Here is an 18278-nt window from a genome sequence, read left to right as displayed (position 1 = left end):
CATTGAAACAGTGCTGTTAAAGTACCTACATTTCTGCCTTGTATTTGGAAAATGCTTATCCCAGTTACCAGTTTTCCAGCTCTGGTGACATAATCAGGTGTCATCTGCAATTATTCCTGGAAAGTTTGCCACTTTGTCCTCTCAATTCCATATATATGTATATATACATGTATATTTACATGTGTGTATATACAGTTTGTTTGTGTGTTTCTCAACAAACTAATTACATAATCTATTAATGCTAACTGTTCTTATATAGCTTTCTGTTTTATATGTTGCAAAACTTTCTTTCCTGAAGATACATGTCTATGCTTCTGTTGAATGCATTTGTTGTTTAAACCTTGGACCTAAGTTTTGGTTGGCGTTCTGTTTGACTCTGGCAGAGGAGTAGAGAACCAACCAGAGAATGCAGCCACGCCTGCCCTGTAGGGAGGGGTTACAAAGGTACTGAATGAAGGACAAAGTAAATGAAGGAAGATATAGGGATTCTTGGGAGAAAATGGTGTTACTGAAATCTGGAGGAAAATCAACTTCACCAAAGAAAACATCCTGTTGCTACTATTTGGTACTTTGTTCCTTCACATACTGCTTTTGATCTTTGTTCCCATCTTCACTTTTCCATGATTTACAGTTCATTTAGTAGATCCATAGCCTGCTGTTCTTTACTATTACTGTCTTTTTGGTTATGTTATCTGTGGTTCACTTCCATCAATAAGGGAAACTAACTTAGTTAACCACATTTTATTAGCTCTGAGGGTTTTTAGTTCTTAGTCTTCACCGTTTCCACTTACTCAGTTCCTACAAGGTAAGTGAGGAGTCTCAGTACTAGATTCTTCAGCAGAGCGTGTTTACACAGTTCTCTCAGTAGATGTTTCAAAGAGAGCACTGAAGTAAATGGTGCCTACTGTCAGCTTTATGAAAACTTGGTGTTGTGTTCTACAGCTTGTCTTTCAAGCTGGTGTGACTGACACCAATATTTGTTACGGTTTGTTAACCAAGGGTCAAATATTTTAACTTTTTTATTCTTCAGTCACAAAGTACCCAACTCCAGCCATCAGCTCCTGTTAAAGGGGAAACAGAACTAGCAGTGTTAAGTGTTAGTTACGCTGATAGAATATATGCATTTGTCTTCTAAATTGGAGATGCTGTACCAGAGATTTGTCCTAGCATAGTCTTGGAAAGACAAGTCTCTGTAGGCTTGCTTTTTTCAAAAAAATGTATAGAAAAAATACAGTATAGATTAGGAGATGGTCACATCTGTTTGTCTGTTGAATGAAGGAAGATGTCCATTGACTTCTGGGTTAAAGTTATTATCTGTAAAGCAATTTAGCCCTTTCACTTTGGTGAAGAAATAGAATAAGCCTGAATAACTTAACAATTATTTTCTCATTTACATAAAGAAATAAACTGAATTTAGAGAGCACAGTATTTGACTGGTTGACTACACACTATTGTTTGAAGAGTATTGTCTTCTAACATCACGTCTTAAACCTAATAGGTTGCTTTAGTCACCATTATTTTACCAGACCTTTTCAGTTTTTTTTTCATTTGTGATTTTAAGTAATTATTGGGAAAAAAAAAAAAAAACTCGTATTTGAAAAGCTTGTCTTTATGTATTGCTTTATCTTCTGGAAGGCGTTTTGAAATGACTTTGAGTGACTGGGAGGCATAAGGCTTTCCCTTAAAGAAATATCAAAGCGTTGAAAACTGAATGATCTGAATCTGCTTCCAAAATGTAATCAAAGGATTAGGATTGCAGTTATCCTGCTAATCGAAACAACCAAACAAAAAGATCATCCAGGAAAAAAAAAAACAAAGGGAAATAAAGAAATAAAGACAGGAAATAAAAGAATGAAGGCTTAATTTTGACATACAGTAGTAGAGGGAAAAGAAGGGAAGAGTCATGCACAGAAAATCCAGATGCATTTCCCTGATGAAGAATCCCCACGTTGTCTTTGCAGCTAGGGTTTTGTGGATTGGACATCTAACTTAATTTGATGGCTTTTTGATCTTAATTGTCTAATGTCTCCAGTCCTCTTCATGTATTGAATTCTTGATAGTGAAGGATTAAATCAATATGGAAAAACAGAATTCCTGGTAGTGTATCTTACTCAAAGAAAAGTTGCAGAATTTATGAACAAAAGCGTTGAGTTTAGGAAGTAAAGTCAATTTAGGAGCAAAAGTTTTGGAACCTAGGAACAAAAGGAAAATCTATTGGAAGTATACTTGCAAAATTATTAAATGCTTGTAAATAATATTTGATTTTACAGTTACTAGGTATTTTGCTTATCCTAGAAGGCCTCAAATAGTAATAAATTACCTTTCAGTCAATGACAATACATTAACTAGACTTGAACTAATATATTCCCTCCTATTTTTTTACTTCTGTTAAAGTTTGTTTACCTCTTTCTTTACATGCTTCTGCCTCTCTCTTGCTTATCTTACAATATTCAGGAATATTCCAATAAATTTAATGGAATCAGAAAGGAATTGGCAAGAAAAGAGGTAAGACTGCAGCCTAAGGAGTGTTTATATTTGGATCCATAAGTCTCTGAAGCAAAAAATTAGTATTTACCAAGATGTATAAAGCTGCGAAAGTATTGACATCTGTGCTAGTCTTGGAAGAAATTGTCTTCTGAATTTCTAAAAGCTGTACTTGCTTTCACTAGGAATTCTGATAGGAAACAAATTATCTGACATGATTAACTATTCAAATTTAGTAAGTTTTTATTAGATAGTACTGTGTAATTTTTTCTATTATTTTTTTATTGGACAGATGCTCAAGAAGGCTATTAATAATGTCAGAAGAATGGCTTCTCATCCAACATTACCATATTGTAAGTTCAGTTTTGTGATTCTTTAACTGAAGATCGTATATCGTAGAATAGCTTTTGAAAATAGTGATTATTTTTTAAACCAGATGAATATTTTTTCCTTTATTTTCACTTGCATGAAAGATAGAAGGATAGAGCTGTATCAGTATCTCTAAATAATTTCATATTTCAGTGCCTTCTCAGTACGTTAAGTTGTAAGTATGTACAGCTCAACAAGGTGTGAGCAGCATGGATTTAAGTTTCAGTAGTACCTGATAATCCCACAGTATGCTAGGTACTGGGGCAGATCCTGTGGCTTTAGCAGTTTTGAGGATTGTGTGAGCTGGTGCAAGTCTTGTTAATATTTCAGAAGAAATCTTCCTGATGTTGTGAAAGGTCAGTTGACTGTTTTCTGTTGCAGATCTGACGGGTGCTCAAGATGGCAGTGTAAGGATGTTTGAATGGGGTCACGCACAGCAAATCACATGTTTTCGGTCTGGTGGCAACTCAAGGGTAACTCGAATGAGGTTCAATTATCAAGGAAATAAGGTAACTGACAGGATGCTTTGTGTTCACCTTATTCTCGCAAACAGAGTTGTAAATTAACTGAAGCATCATTTTCTCCAAAATCAAAGGAGTTTCTCTGAATTTTGGCAGATATTTTCTGTGTAACAAATACACGCATATTTACAATTTATATCTCATTTCAGTTTGGAGTTGTTGATGCTGATGGATATATAAGTTTATATCAAACAAACTGGAAATGTTGCCCACTTACAGGGACCTCACCAAAACCATATTTGGTAAGCGGAAAACTAAACTTGCTTCCATAAAATTCTGTTGTGCTTTTTTATTTTCTTACCTCTTTAGACAGGTTAGAATTGGGCAGGAATTGTTCTGATAACCACTATTAATCAAGATTTAGTAATACATTGTTGCCACTCTGTAATCTATTTGACAGACAAGTTCTCAAATTCTCATCATACCGTTAGAGCTGGAGAGTAGAAAATGCAGTGTCGTTGCTGACATAACCTTAATGTTCCATGAGAATTATCAATAACTCTCAGCTGTGAATTAAGCATCAGTAAATCAGGACTGGAAATATACTGCCCTAAAAAATCAACAGTATCAGAAGGCATACATGGAGCCTCGTATCCTGTGCTCTTAAAATTGTATTTGAAGCAACCCACCTTCCTGTGCATGTTTAACCTGTCACATTAACAGAAGATCTGTGTCTTTTTTAATTACTGATTTATAAACTGCCATTTTTCAGACCTGGCAGTGTCATAACAAAACAGCCAATGACTTTGTTTTCATCAGTTCATCATCTTTGATAGCCACAGCTGGATTGTCTTCTGACAACAGGTAAGAACTTACTAATTGTTGCTCTGATAATATATCAAAATGATACAGTGCCATGTTTTCTTCCCCCTCCCCACGTCCAGCTTCAGCTTTCTGGTGATTCTCCTTCAGCAGTTTAAGAGCAGTGTTCATACTTCCACCCTCTTTCTTCTTCTGGGGGAATGCAATGTTTGCACCTATGTTTGCATGCTAAAGGTGATCTTCAAGGGAAGCACAAAACCTCTGTTCATGTTCCCTTTAAATCTATGTAAATGTATTGATTTATAGATTTAGGCCTGCGTAGCTCTTCAGGGAACACTTAAAATAAGTTTGGATTAAGAAATAGAACTGCTAACATTCGGATGAATTCAGCTACAAAAAGCTTGTAATCTCAATATGAATCCTCTGGCAGAATAACCAGTAGTGGAAAGGTCGGTGTTTGTGTAACTATGAAAATAATTTAGGGTCTGCTCAAAAATGCTTGTTTTAAAAGCTTCCTTACAGTGCTTTATGCCTGAAACAGTTTTCCTAAGGTTCCTAGGACTTCATTCAAGTATTCAAAACATTTGATAACGTTTCCCACTTAATTACAGCTTCTTTTTCTTCCATACAGAAATATTTGTCTTTGGGATACTTTGGTTTCCCCTGCAAATAGTTTGGTGCATGGTAAGTAAAATACAGCAAGGAAAATATTTTATCTTGGTTTAAAAAAAAAAATGTGTCGGTACTCATGGAAAATTTATTGGAATCTTAAGTTTTTGGAAGTAATTTTAATACAAACTGTAAAACATCTTTCATGATCCTGCATCAGCTGTAGTCTAAAAAAGAGATTCTTGAGCAATGATACAAGGCTGTATATAAATGTGTCCTTGCCATTTCTTGTATCCTTGTAACCACAAATGCAATCCCTGAAAACCAGATATCTGTAACTTCAGTCTTTTTTAAAGATTATGTTCTGTTTATTGTGATAAGCATATTCAGAAGACAATAGCTATAAAGCTGTATAAACTGCAGTTTTTAACAGACTTACTAGGTCTGCATGGATGTGCATCCACACTAGCTCCAGCTCCCCATGGTTGCCTTTACTCAAGTCAGGGAAGCTCCACTCAACACTAATGGTACTATAAAGATAGCATTTCCAGATCTACTTGGAGAATATAAATGCTTTTTAAGAACTGTTAGATATTTCATTGCCTCTGTGAAAATTCTGCCCCTAAAAGCCATCGTTATGAAGTTCTCTGAACTTATAGTTCTCTGAGGTGAAGTACGTGAATAAATGCACCACGTTTCCTAGGAAATCAACATCAATTTTTTTCTTAATGAATAGGTTTGACAATGTACAAACAAGGTCTTGTATAGTTATTTTCAGAGTATAATTTTTAAAGATGCACTTAGTGCTGTTTTTTAAACAGCTCATTACTGCTTTCATTTCATTATTAATTTGCATTTCATTGCAAATTGCAAGATTGTCCAGTTCTGCATCATTTTTTATTGTATGTATTTTGCCAAATACAGTGTGGAATGCAAAATGCTTTATGTGTGCCTACACAAGATCTGCTGTTGTAAGTAAGCTTTTCAGATGTAATGTTTAGGTGGATCGCTCTGATTTTATTACTACTACTTTGCTGCAGTGAGAACTAAATTTGAGCATGTGAAACACAGGCTTAGGCTTAGAGAGTCAAGTTGAGGACTCCTTGCAGTTGCAGTTTGGATGCTTAGGCGTATGTATGTGGTGCACGAGATTTCTAAACATAGCTTTAGAGAAGCCTCTGAACTCCTAAGTACAAATATTATGTGCCACATATTAGGATTTATAGCATCTAGTCTGAGCCATACTGAATTTTGTTCTGATAACTGTAGACTTTTACTAATTATACTCGTTTGGAAGAGTAAACATACCCAAATAAATTGGTAAACTGGGAAATTTAAAATAATAAGTGGAAACTGCTGTCAAAAGGTATCTGGTAATTCAGGAGGAAATTTTGTATGGGAAACGTGCCTTGAAATAACAATTATTAAAGAGTTTGAAAAGGACGTGTTTCTGGTCAAGGCTTATTAGTTTATAGGGACAAGAAGGATATTTTTTTTTCTGTAGATACAGTAACTTCTTCATTTGTCCGATACAAGCCTGGGTTTGCATATATGTGGTACTGGATGAAGTTAACAGGTTGTGGTCAGTTGGATTACAGCTTCAAAGCCATTGTCTTTACCATCTTGAACTTTAGAAACTGATGGCAAGCTAATGTTAGTACAATGTGTTTGTTTAAATTACTTTGCTTTGGCTTTCAGCTTTTATCTGTCACGATACTGGAGCAACTGTTCTAGCATATGCTCCGAAACATCAGCTGTTAATCTCTGGAGGGAGGAAAGGCTTCACGTGTATAATTGACCTTCGCCAAAAGCAGCAGCAGCAGTTACTGCAAAGCCATGATTCTCAAGTCAAAGCAATTGCCGTCGATCCTACGGAAGAGTATTTTGTCACGGGATCTGCTGAAGGCAACATAAAGGTAAGAATGGGGGGAGAGGGAGCGAAGAGGTGAAGATCGTGATACTGTGTAAATTTAAAAACAATTAAAAAAAAAAAAAAATGCACGTAAAACCCTGCTCTGCGTAAGTGTGGAGTGATCAGATGTCACACCTTCTGCATTTGTTCTCAGCCCTGACTTTCACATAGACTATTTTTGTTATGAAATGTTATTCTTACCTCACAGTCCTCTTTAGTTGATATTACCTCAGTCGTCCTATATTTTCCTTATTACAGAAAATGAATATTAATATTCTATAACCGTGTCATTATAGATTGCTACATACCTTTTCTTTCATAATTGCTGTGAGAAAGATCAATACAAAATGTGCTCCCGTTCAGTTTTTCCATGACTCATCACTAGTGAGCTTTAAGATCACGGTAATTATTAATAATTATTATGGGAGATTGACGTTTTGATGCTTTTTCAGGTATGGAGTCTGTCTACGTTTAATCTTCTACACACTTTCATCAATGAGCATGCTCGACAGTCCCTCTTCAGAAACATTGGGACAGGAGTCATGCAAATTGAGACAGGACCAGCAAATCACATATTCTCCTGTGGTGCTGATGGAACAGTAAAGATGAGAGTCTTGCCTGACAGATTCAGCCCGTTTAACGAAGTGTTAAAAAATGATGTGAAATTCATGATGTGATATTTTTTTTCTCAGTACAGTGTGTAACATTTACCTTCTGCCATCCCTGAAAATATTTTCCCTGAAACTAGTCAACAAAGCAGATATACAATGATAGCTTGTGCCACAAAGATGCTTTTTTTTTCTTTTTTTTCATATTTATTACTTAGATCTTTTAGTCCCCTTCAGATTCTGATTGTTGCCTAAAATGTATACAGGACTCTGAATTATCTGTTCATAATATACTTGAGATGTTTCTGAGGTGGTTTACTCTTCCTTTTAGGTAGTTACGTTCCTGCCTGGAATGTACCATCTGGACATAGTCTCTGTATTCAACACCTGGCCTTTTTCTGAAAGTAGGTCCAGATGGGAACCTTAGATAATGTTATTCTCTCACTGTGGCAACCTTAGCTGCATCTCTACTTGCGTAGTTGGCCAACAATAAAAATTTATACCTGTGTCTGGAAAAGAAGCAGTCCTATTTTCGTACTCCTACTGCATCAGAAACTGGCCGTGTAGACTTTAATGTGAGCCACTGTCTGTCTCCATTCCTGGAATCCAGGCTGTTTACCTCCTTAACTCGCTCTCTTTCCTATGATCTAGGGTATGAGAAACTGAAGAATGTTCTGTGACTTGTCTTCTGTTCCATAGCTTGACTAACTGCCATCAGGATGGCAGACTTAGCTTTTAAAAAAGAAATATATTTTTAACCCTGAACACTCCCTTTACAACAGTATGTACATATTAATGGATATCTTCCTATTAAAATTGTCAAGATTATTTGTGAAGCTTTAGTCTTGATGAAAAAAGTACAGGAAGATGCTACTTTAGAATACTGCATTAGAATCTCCTCAAAGAGTATTTATTTGCATGCCTGTAGAGGAAAGAAAGAAATACTAATTTATTTTTTACATTTTTTCCAGTAAGACTTCATTTAGCCCAAAGATACTCAGTTCATTCTTAGCACTTATATTTTTGTTTGTCTGCTTTTCCTAAGTACTTTACTGAAGTAAAAAGGAAAAAAAATCAACAGCAAAGTACTTTAGTACTGTCACTCTTTGTACTGTACATTTACATCTGGTTTAAAATGAAAGGAAAATATATTGAAGAGGATTGTTTTTTTTTTAATTATTATTTTATTTTTTATTTTTATTTTTTTTTGCCAAAATATTAAACTGCATAACTTAAGTGTTTGACCAAAATATTAATTCTGTAAGTATTTTGGTTTATTTTTTTCCTGGCCTGTTTCAGAACTTGAGAGTTTGACAAAGGTTTAATTTGTAAACTAGGTGTAAGGCTGGGTTACTTGAATGCCAGTGGTGTACTTTTTGCTAAAAGATATTTTGTGAAATAGAGCACCAAGATACTAAATGTAAAATAAACTCGTCAGATTAGGAACTATGGGGATAAATAAAGCATAGTAGAAGTGAAGGGCTTGTAAAACGAACTTTGTAACATTCTCAGGATGCTTTTATCTTAAAAGTATGAAATCGTTTAAAAAAGATTTTGTAAAATATATTAAGGTCATTTAAAATGTACGTTTCGCAAGTTGCAGTGCAAACACTATGAAGGTTTTTATGCACATAACCTGAATTTTTGAATTGTGCAATAAAGAATGTGAATATTCCACCATGAAAAAAAAAAAACATTGTGACAGCATTTCAAACTGGTACAGCTGTTCAGTGGTTCAGTTGTAATCGGTCTTCCACAACCCCTAGTTATAGATTAAAATCAAAATCGGTATTAAAACAGTTTAAGTACAATGATGGACCAGAAGAGTGACTGATGAGAAGCGACATCACCTTACAGAACAGACTTGCCAATGTGTGTCGTGTCTGCTCAGAGACTGAGTTCCTAGTAACTTCTGTTCCTATTAAACAAGGAAGACAGTGGAGTTATCCATAGCACACTTCTTTGGAGAAGCAACTGAAACCAGCCTGGGCTTACAGCTGCTTATATACATGCGTTAATTTTATGCAACCACTGAACAAAGTTATATGCAGAAAATGTGCAACACGATGACAGCATTGTATAATGATGTCCTTGATGTTTTGTTCTTAAATATATCTATATATCTATTTCATCAGGTTTAATATTTCAAGCTGGGTTCCTTGGACTGGTAATCACAAAAAAGCTGTCTTTTCATCTGCGAACTGAGCAGATTTTATGTAGAATTTGCCAAGGCATACAGCGTTGTCATTTTTCTGAGTAGAGCAGCACTGTGAGTATCCTGGCAGACTTGTGCTTGTACCAGAAGAGTAAGGACTATGAGCAGGCATTTTCAATAATGTTTATAGTTACCATAAGCTACTCTTAAAATAATGTAAAATCACTATGTATTTGCCCATACCTTCATAATATTTCCAATAAATCCTGCAGAAACTCAGCCTTCTAGAATTCCATGTTGCTGCTACTTCATTTACAAATCAGTTGAATGCTTGTATAATGTTAATTGATAAACTTAACAATTGTAAGTCATTCTATTGGTAGCTTTCTTGTAATAATGGAATCAAAATGAGTTAACTTCTGTTGTAACGAAAACTTTTTAAAGGGACACTCTCAACTTCAGTCATTAGGAAAAAAATGGAGCTTCCAGCCGATGCCTTAACAGGTTCCAATGAGTTCTGTCTTTTCAGCAATTAATGCTTTCTCCCTATTGCTATGCAAGTTACTCAGAAGGTTAATATTGGCTACCTAGGGTTCTACGTATGAGGTAGCCGTATGCAGAAATTGAACTTAAAATTTGTGTTTCCCAGTATTTAATCTCCAATAATTATGTGTCTAGACAAAGCAACTTGGTTGACAATGTCCCTTTTAAATGTCATAGCCTAGTAACTGTGACTTGTGTTGGTCCATGTAGCAATACATAATGCAGTCGGGTTTTCATTCTTGTCTTGTTGATTCAGTTACCTCAAACAAATTTGTGATACAAGTTCTTCACTGTTACTACAGTAACTTCTGAGAGTTAAACTCTGGCCATCTGGGTACTTAAACTGGCTTGCTGTGTGACTGGTAAAGGAGATAATTCTCAACTGACAGCTGATGTTGCAGAATGTTGATGGAGAAGGATCAAGCGAGTGGAGTAGACCTAGATTTTGTACCACGCTGCTATGGCACAAGCTGAGTTTAGGTGTTCTGATGCATTTTAGAAACCTCGCTGCCACTTGCAGGAAATAAACTTTTGGGGATATTCTACATGAGGCACCATTCCCTTCCTCCTAAGAGCACCCGTTGTTAGATTAGTTGCAATAGTTATGGAAAAAATGCAACCGTGATTACAAGAAAAATAAGCTTGGAGACTGGGTATGTTCTCTGAGATAATTTTTTCAAATGTTTATTTTTACTAAAAGTAGCAAAACAGCCTCTAATGGCAGGTTCAGCACACTGATCAAATACTTTATATAAAATAAAGATACTGATTTAGCAAGTTTGTTGGTGTTTTATTCCTCTCCAGCTTTAGCTGTAACATCTGTATGGTTTTGATCTTTCCTGTCCTTTTTCTGTTTCACTTAACGCCTTAGCATTTCATACTTTAACTTGGTTTGAATTAGCTTTCTTATGCCTTCCTTTAAAATTCAGCACGCTAATTAGCTATCAGCTGCACTCTGATTTGTCTTGTTTCTCTGTGGCCCATGTGGTGATGGTACATTCTGTCACTTTTATTGGTAAAGCTCACTTTTTCATTTTTAAACACTTAGAGTCATAGAATTCAAACCCTATATCTGAGAGCATTGTCCAAATACTTATTGAGTAACAGCAGGCTTGGGGCCATGACCACAGCCCTGGGGAGCCTGTTCCATGCTCACCACCCTCTGGCAAAGAGCCTTTTCCTAACCCACTCTGAGCAGCTCTGCCATCCCCATCCTGTCACTGGGGAGCAGAAGCCATGAGGCCTCCCCTCGGCCTCCTCTGCTCTGGACTGAACAAACTGAGGGACCTCTGCTTGCTCTCCACACATCTTGCTCTCTGGACCCTTCCCTGGATGTTCACAGCCCATCTCTGGATGCTCTCCAGGAGTTTTATGTCCTCCTTATATCGTGGCAAACAAAACTATCCACAGGTGCTCCAGGTGGGGCTGCACAGCGTCAAGCGGGACAGTCCTGTGATGGGCCTGATGTCCCCCAGGGTACACTGCTGACTCAGTTGCTGTCAGCCAGAACCCTGGGTCCCTTTCCATCAGGCTGCTCTCCAGCCTCCCGTCCCCAGCTTTGTACGTGGAGCTGGGGTTTCCCTGTCCCACGTGCAGAATCAGGCACTTAATCTTGTTAGACTTTATGTGGTGGGTTATTGCCCAGCCCTCTGGTTTGTCAAGGCCTCTCTGCCCTCGAGGGATTCAGCGGCTCCTTCCCGTTTAGGGCTGCCTGTAAACTTACTTGATATAATTTCAAGTCATGTATGCAAGTCGTTAATAAATGCAGGAAAGAACTAGACCTAAAATGGAGCCCTACGTAACCCCACAAGCAGTTGGCCACTCTCCTGATGTAACCCCACTTTACATAACTCCTTGAGCGAGAAGCCAATTGTTCACATTATTATTATTTTTTTGTCCAGGTATTTTATCCACGAGTATACTGTGAGAAGCAATATCGAAATCTTAGCTCCAAAAAGTTTACATCAGCTGGCTTCCCTTGCTCAGCTAGATTGGTAACACTGACGTAAACGGAGATTCAATTCATTAAATTCACTTCTTTCTTGCTGTTCTTGCGAACTGGGCCAGTATTTTCCAGCTTACAGTCCACTGGGACCTCAGAAGATTTCCAAGACCACTGAAAAATAACAGAGTGGGGTCTTGTTTCCTCTGTGAGGAGAATGGGATGCATCCCATTCGGCCCCGCAGATTTATACGCAGGCAGCTGGAGCAGCACATGCTCCAAGTTGAGGGCTGGCTGTCAGCTTATCGTTACCGCAGTCGCAGTCCTGCTCAGCTTCAGGAGAACCACGGACCGTAACTCGTGCTGAATACAGAGGTGAACAAGGCACTGGACACCTCTGCTTTGTGTCTCTGTGAGGTGACTGTTGTCATCGAGTAACAGACCAACGCTAATCTCTTCTCTCGTCCTTCTTTTCCGGTTAACATGTTTTAAAAACCCCTTTTTGCCGTCCCTCACAATGCTGGCAGGCTTCAGCTCCGGCTGCACAAGCCGTCCCTACGTTGACCAGCAGCTTCTCCGTAGTCCTCCTGCGCTGCTCTGCCTCTCTCCCCGTGGCGGTACGCTTTCCACCTGAGCTCGGGAAGACCCATGCTCAGCCAGCGCTGCCTTCTCCCCTCACTTCCGACGTTTTATATTGCCTGTTCCTGAAGTACTTCAAAGCGAGCAGCCCCGATGGATCCCCACGCCTTCCGAAGCAGTTTCTCAAGCTAACTCGCCAACTGGCTTCCCGCCCGCGGCTCCCCTCCCGGCCGGGCGGGGCGGAGGCAGGAACACCGCCCTTCCTCCCGCGCCCCGGGAGCGGGGCCGCCTCCGCCTCCGCCTCGCCCGCACCGCCGGGGCTGTGCCGCTGCCGCCGTTTCCCGCCGCTGCCGCCGCCGCCCGCTCCCGCGCACACAGTAAGTGCCGCCGCCCGGCGGGAGGCGCGGGACAGCGGCGGCCCGGGCTGGGGAGGCGGGCAGGGGGTAGGGGACAGGCTCGTCCGCGCCGCACTCGCCGCCGGGACCGGCCCGGGCCGCTGGCCGTCCCCCTCGGGCACTGTGGCGGCGGGCCGCCGCGCTGCTCGGCCCGGGGCGGCGGCTGTTTGGCGGGCTACAGGTGGTGTCCGGGTGCAGAGCCCGCTGCCCGCCCGCTCTGGTCCGGCCGCCGGCCCGGGCCGCTTCCGAGCCCAGCGAGGTCCTGCGGCGGCACGGGGTGCTGATAAAATACCACTTCGGGGATAGATGAGCTGGGGTCAGAGATACCGCTACCAAAAACGTGGCTGGTAAAAGTTAACTACCCTGTTCCCATAACTTGAGAAGGCAGGCTGCGGTTCTGCCAGCGAGCTTCCAGGCAGGAGCTTGGCGGTCCTGGTGCTCCGGGCTCGGCCGGGCCGCGTGCTGCCGCGGTGCTGCCCGCCCCCTCGGAGCAGAGCAGCGCTGCTTAACGACGTCGGAAAAAGGCGCTGATGTGCGCCTGCTGTGTGCTGCTGGCAATAATTCCATCCGGTGGGCTTTGGTGGCAGTCTGTATTGTGCTGTGGCGGAGGTTTCTTAGTTCTGACTTGCAGTGGTTAGTCCGTGGCTTAGTCAACTTCGGAGACTGCAAGCCTGAGCTGCTGTAACTTGGGATTCGGCTGATTGCCTTCCATCCCTCGTTGTGCCAATGACGTCGTTGCCAGGAGTCTGTTTCCCGAGATGTGGGAAGCGTTGTCTGTCAGATAAAATGCACGAACGTTTGTTGGGCATCTGAATGCGACCAGGTAGGAAACCAAGTCCAGAGTAAAAGTGTTCCTCAGCGGGAGGAGGGCTGAGGCCTTTCCTTAGGAGGCAAAGCCGGGAGAGCTGGGAAGATGATCGGAAGCGGGAAGAAAGAAATTAAATGTTGACTATTCATGCACATTTGTATAACCTGGGGGGAAACTTAAGCGGAAAATCACTGGAATAGAAGTCGCACCGCAGATCTTTAGAGGAGCAGTGACTGCACGGGCCTGAGATGGAAGTCACTGCGTGTTTGCCTTGGCGACAGGAAGCTGCTCGCTTCCGTTGAACAGCAACCAGCATCATCTGACTGCAGCCAGGCATCAGCGCAGCGTGCGGCTTCGCTGGCCTGATCTGAGTTTTCTTTAAATTCTAGGTACCAGGTGAGGAGATAGTAATTGCTGCTTTGTACAACTGAGCAAAGAATCGAGTGGTTGCGGAGCCCCAGCCTCGGTCACCGTCCTATTTCATTAGGCTGACACGAGGTGTGAAATGCCTCACAGTCCTTCATTAGCATGTAATGTGCCCAGTATATTATTTTATACAAATAACAGAGGAACCGAATAACAAATGATGATATGTAAGCGGTGCCTGATTTAATAACAGCGACAGCTTTATGATAAATTTCCGTCTATACTGCTTGAGTTTACTTTTAAGTTTGCCTCTTCGTAGCTATTTTTTTTTTTCCCTAGAATTTCCCTTGGGTTATTTTAAAGTAGTTCTTACACTCAAAGAGATCCAGAAAAAGGGATTTAAAAGGATCACTGATACTGGTGGTGGTTCAGAATTGGGTGTATTCAGCCACGCTACCTGCTTAACTAGACGGCTGGGCATGCTGTTTTCAGTAGTTCCTGTGGCACTGGGAACTTTCTGCCCACTTCTGTCTGGTTAAATTCACTTTATATAGCTGCGTGCATCGCAGGGTTGTTCTTTCCCTCCTTTTTTTTTTCCTGCTGTTTTTTGTATTTTCCCACCTCTTTCTTTTCATCTACCCCAAGTCGCAAGTTTCTTACCCTTTCTTTAGTTAGGTTTTGGGTATCAGGTCGATCGGATGAACAAAAGGAAGTTTAACTGAAAAACGCAGGAAAGTTTTTTTGCACAAGGAAAATGCACAGCAAAGACCAGAACGGGCTTTGCTGGTATCATTTCAGTGACGTGCAGCACGATTTAACAAATTCTAATACTCCCATCTAAGTTCCATTTAGAAAACACTGTGCTCCAGGAGCTGGAGTGTAGCGTAGGACTTTGTTAGGATTGGTGTTCTCTTGGGCTTTTCTTTCTGTTTTTGCAGCATTTCTCAGCTGTGAAGCAGCAGAAAGTCCAGTCCTCTTTCTCGGAGACGGGCTTCGCAATCAAAGCGAGCAGGCCTGGCTTTGGATTAGTTACGGTTTGTTTATTTGCCCTCGCCTGCAGCATCCTCTGGTCACAAGACCCGAGGTGCCTTCTCTGTGGTCGTGTACAAGTTAGCGCTCACACCAGCGCTCCCTTTGTAGCTTGGCTTGATCTGAGATCTCATCTTCCTTCCAGCGATAGGGCTGAGTATTCTTGAGCCTTCAGAATATTTGATTTTGAAGCCCGGTTTCTACAATAGGATCAGCAAAACTTGCAACCCTTTTCACGTGCTTGGATGGTAATGACTTCGAGCACCTAAAATATCTGGTATGCCTTTCAAAGCTCAGTAGTTTCTTCTTACTGGGGGAAGAGCAGTGGGGAATGCAGTAGTTCTGTCCCACGGAGGTGAGGTTGGTGCGCTGGTTGTTCCTGGGATTCTTGTTGAGCTCTGGTGATAGTTTTGAAGTCATCAATTTGACGTCAGTGTGAGCAGGGCCCAGGCTCCGTCCGTTCACAGCAGAGTGTTCGCTCCATTTAGTGGCCAGGTCCGGAGGCCCCAGAATCCAGAAGGAACTGGTGGAAATGGTGCTTGTGGATTTGACACTTACCGCTTGGGTCAGGAGCAGAGTTCTCAGAGGGTGAAAATTTGAAATCACCTAGTTGTTTGAAATTACCTATTTCAAGGAAATGCCTTTCTTTTTTTTTTTTTTTTTTTCCTTCAGTGAAAGGCTTCGTTGTAACTTTATTTTTGCTTTTGCTTTGATAGCCGAGCACTGTTGTCTGAATGCTGTGCCTACTGAAATGAGCTGATCTTGAGAGAGCAATTCAGGAAGCGGGATAACAAAGCGAGCTTTTAAAGAGGAGCGGCTGCTGCTCCGTAGTTCATGATTTTCATGCTTGCTTTCTTTTAGTGTCTTTATTTGATATTTATAATTCAACTTCCTGCAAGCGAAATATTTGAATGGGGACGATGGGGTTTGTCTTATGTACTGCTTTGTCTACAGAGGTTGCTGAGGCTCAGATTTATTCAGAATTGCCTGCACTAAATAGCTGAGACGAAGAAAGGCAAATCGCTCTACTCCACGCTGTTCCTCTGTGCAGGAAGTACATGGAAAATGAGGAATGCATTAAAGAGGGTGCTGAGAGGTGGGGAAGCAAGGCCTGCCCTGAGGGAGCTCACCTGCATGGCATGGCTGGGAAAATATTTGTCTCTTGAGCTTTGAAGCTGAATACGTATCTTGGGAAGGAAATAAACAGTGTGTGGGTACACGGACTGATTTTGGAGCCCTCCATTCTGTCCAGCGTACGGACAAGACAAAAATAATTTTAACAGATTGGCTGTCTTGAAAGTCGTGTTCTAAATGATGCAACAAGGCAAAGAAGAGGCCTCACCTATTAGGGAAAAGTGTGTTCAAGAAGGAGAAAATAATCTTGTCCAAAAGCTGCTGAATTGGAGTTCGTCAAACAAAATGCTGCTGTGTTTCAGAGATTGATTAAGAATATGATGTCTGTAACCTTTCTGATTCCCAGTGAAAATGAATTTCCTTGTAGTTTCAGGCTGGAATGAGTTGGTGTTGGGCCCAAACATATTTTGGGTGACCAGAACTGTTCTTTGTCACGTCTCTGTTGGACGGAGGTGTTAGTAAGCACTGCAGGCACCAGCACACGGCTGCACTCACGTGGTCCTAGAAGAAGCAAGTTCTTCCTTTGCACTTACTCCAGCCATACCTCAGTCATTGCTATCCCTCTTGGGTGAGGAGGGTCTTTCTTTTCTTAGCAATATTGGCCCAGAAAATGTCAACCCTTGTACTGGGACTTGGCCATCGAATTGAGGGGTCTGTCTGGGCTCATAGCGTTCCCGTGGGCTGGTGGTGGTCTGAACTCAGCATCTGTGATAGGCAGCAGCCCCTTTTCTCCCATAAATGGCCCGTTGTGTAGCAGAAGGCCTTTTCCTTGTCAGATGTGAACAGCAACAGCAAGGTCCTCAAAAACGATTCAACTTTTCTGACAGTGTCCACAGTGAATGACTGCTCCTTGACTCGCTGAAAACATTTTGGTTTTATTTTTAAACAAACAGATCTGCAGAGGTTTTTGGTACGTTGCTTTGAGGGAAGAAGAGGAAGTTGTTGTTATGCGAATTGCTATTAATAAAGCTTGCAGTTTTACGTGACACAGTCTTTTTTTTTTTTTTTTTGCAGCTCTTTCCAGTATTTTGTGGTAGGACTGACAGCACGGAGCTGCATCAGGGGAGTGTCTGCTGCAGGATAGAAGTCCTTCACTAGAGGGTGGTTGGGCCCTGGCCCTGGCTCCCAGGGCAGTGGTTGTGGCACTGAGCTGCCAGAGTTCAAGAGCATTTGGACAGTGCTCTCAGACACAAAGCCTGAATTATAGGTGGTCCTCTGTTGGACCACCAAGGAGTTGTACTTGGTGATCCTTGTGGGTTCCTTCCAAATCAAGATATTCTGCAATTCTGTGATTCTTTATGAAAAGTCAAGAAAAATGGTTCAGTAACACTTGTTTTGTTACCAAAATTCCGGGTCATCTTTATGTGCTTAGTCTACAGATGTTGGTACTGCCTAAGGTTTTCTCATACTCCTGGGTATAGATCTCTCCTCGTGAATACTGACTGCAGAATTTTTATTTTTTGAAAAACCCATTTCAGAGGACACTTTTTTTTCCGCTTTAGAGCTTCGTGCTCGGTGGTGTATTTAATTGCTGAGTTTATACTGAAGAAAGTGATTTGCTACTGTTGGGCATCCAGCTTGTAGTGTTCAGGGTTCTAGACATAAAACCTGTCTCAAGTAGCGTAGGCTTGGCCTCATTTATGATACTCCTAGCACTTCTAACTGCTCTGTCTTTTTGGAGTGATGTGGTGCGGGTGTTAGTGTCATGTGAGACTTAATTAGTAGAAGATAGAAAGTAGAAGCCTTTCATAAACCATACCAACAGGGGAAGAAAAACACAAATAGAGGATAAAACGAGAGAGGCAAAGCAGAGCTTATTTCAGGAGTCTGCTCTGCTATCTGAATGGTCACCTGTAAAGAAAGAGCAGGCAGTCTGGCTTCAGCTGTGTAAGCGTGGCTGTTAGTACAGTGAAATATGCAATAATGTCGCTCAGGAGCTTTTTTTCCTGTCTGTGCTGGCCTTGAAATGCTGCGTTACTTGTGTGACGAAAACTGTCGTCTAATATTTCAGCTTGTGATACGAACTGACTCCCGTGCATCTGAGACGAAGGACAGATCTGCA

The 18278-nt window shown here is 41.1% G+C and overlaps 1 protein-coding gene across 3 annotated transcripts in view; it reads left to right on the top strand.

Moving 5' to 3' along the window:
• The window catches only part of DMXL1 (Dmx like 1), a 79851-nt gene extending 69111 nt beyond the window's left edge, over positions 1 to 10740 (top strand). For 2 of the 3 annotated variants that reach the window (XM_021381409.1, XM_021381410.1), the window contains 7 exons: positions 2777 to 2837; positions 3235 to 3362; positions 3524 to 3616; positions 4087 to 4178; positions 4768 to 4820; positions 6444 to 6661; positions 7110 to 10740. In XM_021381409.1, the coding sequence (XP_021237084.1) occupies positions 2777 to 2837; positions 3235 to 3362; positions 3524 to 3616; positions 4087 to 4178; positions 4768 to 4820; positions 6444 to 6661; positions 7110 to 7334 (870 nt within the window). In that variant the 3' untranslated portion in view covers positions 7335 to 10740. Of the gene's footprint in view, positions 1 to 383; positions 566 to 2776; positions 2838 to 3234; positions 3363 to 3523; positions 3617 to 4086; positions 4179 to 4767; positions 4821 to 6443; positions 6662 to 7109 lie in introns of those variants that run through there. The other variant, XR_002433622.1, reaches the window with a different exon arrangement.

This window comes from Numida meleagris, chromosome Z (genome assembly GCF_002078875.1).
Source record: "Numida meleagris isolate 19003 breed g44 Domestic line chromosome Z, NumMel1.0, whole genome shotgun sequence".
Taxonomy (NCBI): Eukaryota; Metazoa; Chordata; class Aves; order Galliformes; family Numididae; genus Numida; species Numida meleagris.
The sequence above is the reverse complement of the archived record's forward strand: the minus strand, read 5'-3'. Positions and strand labels throughout refer to the sequence as shown.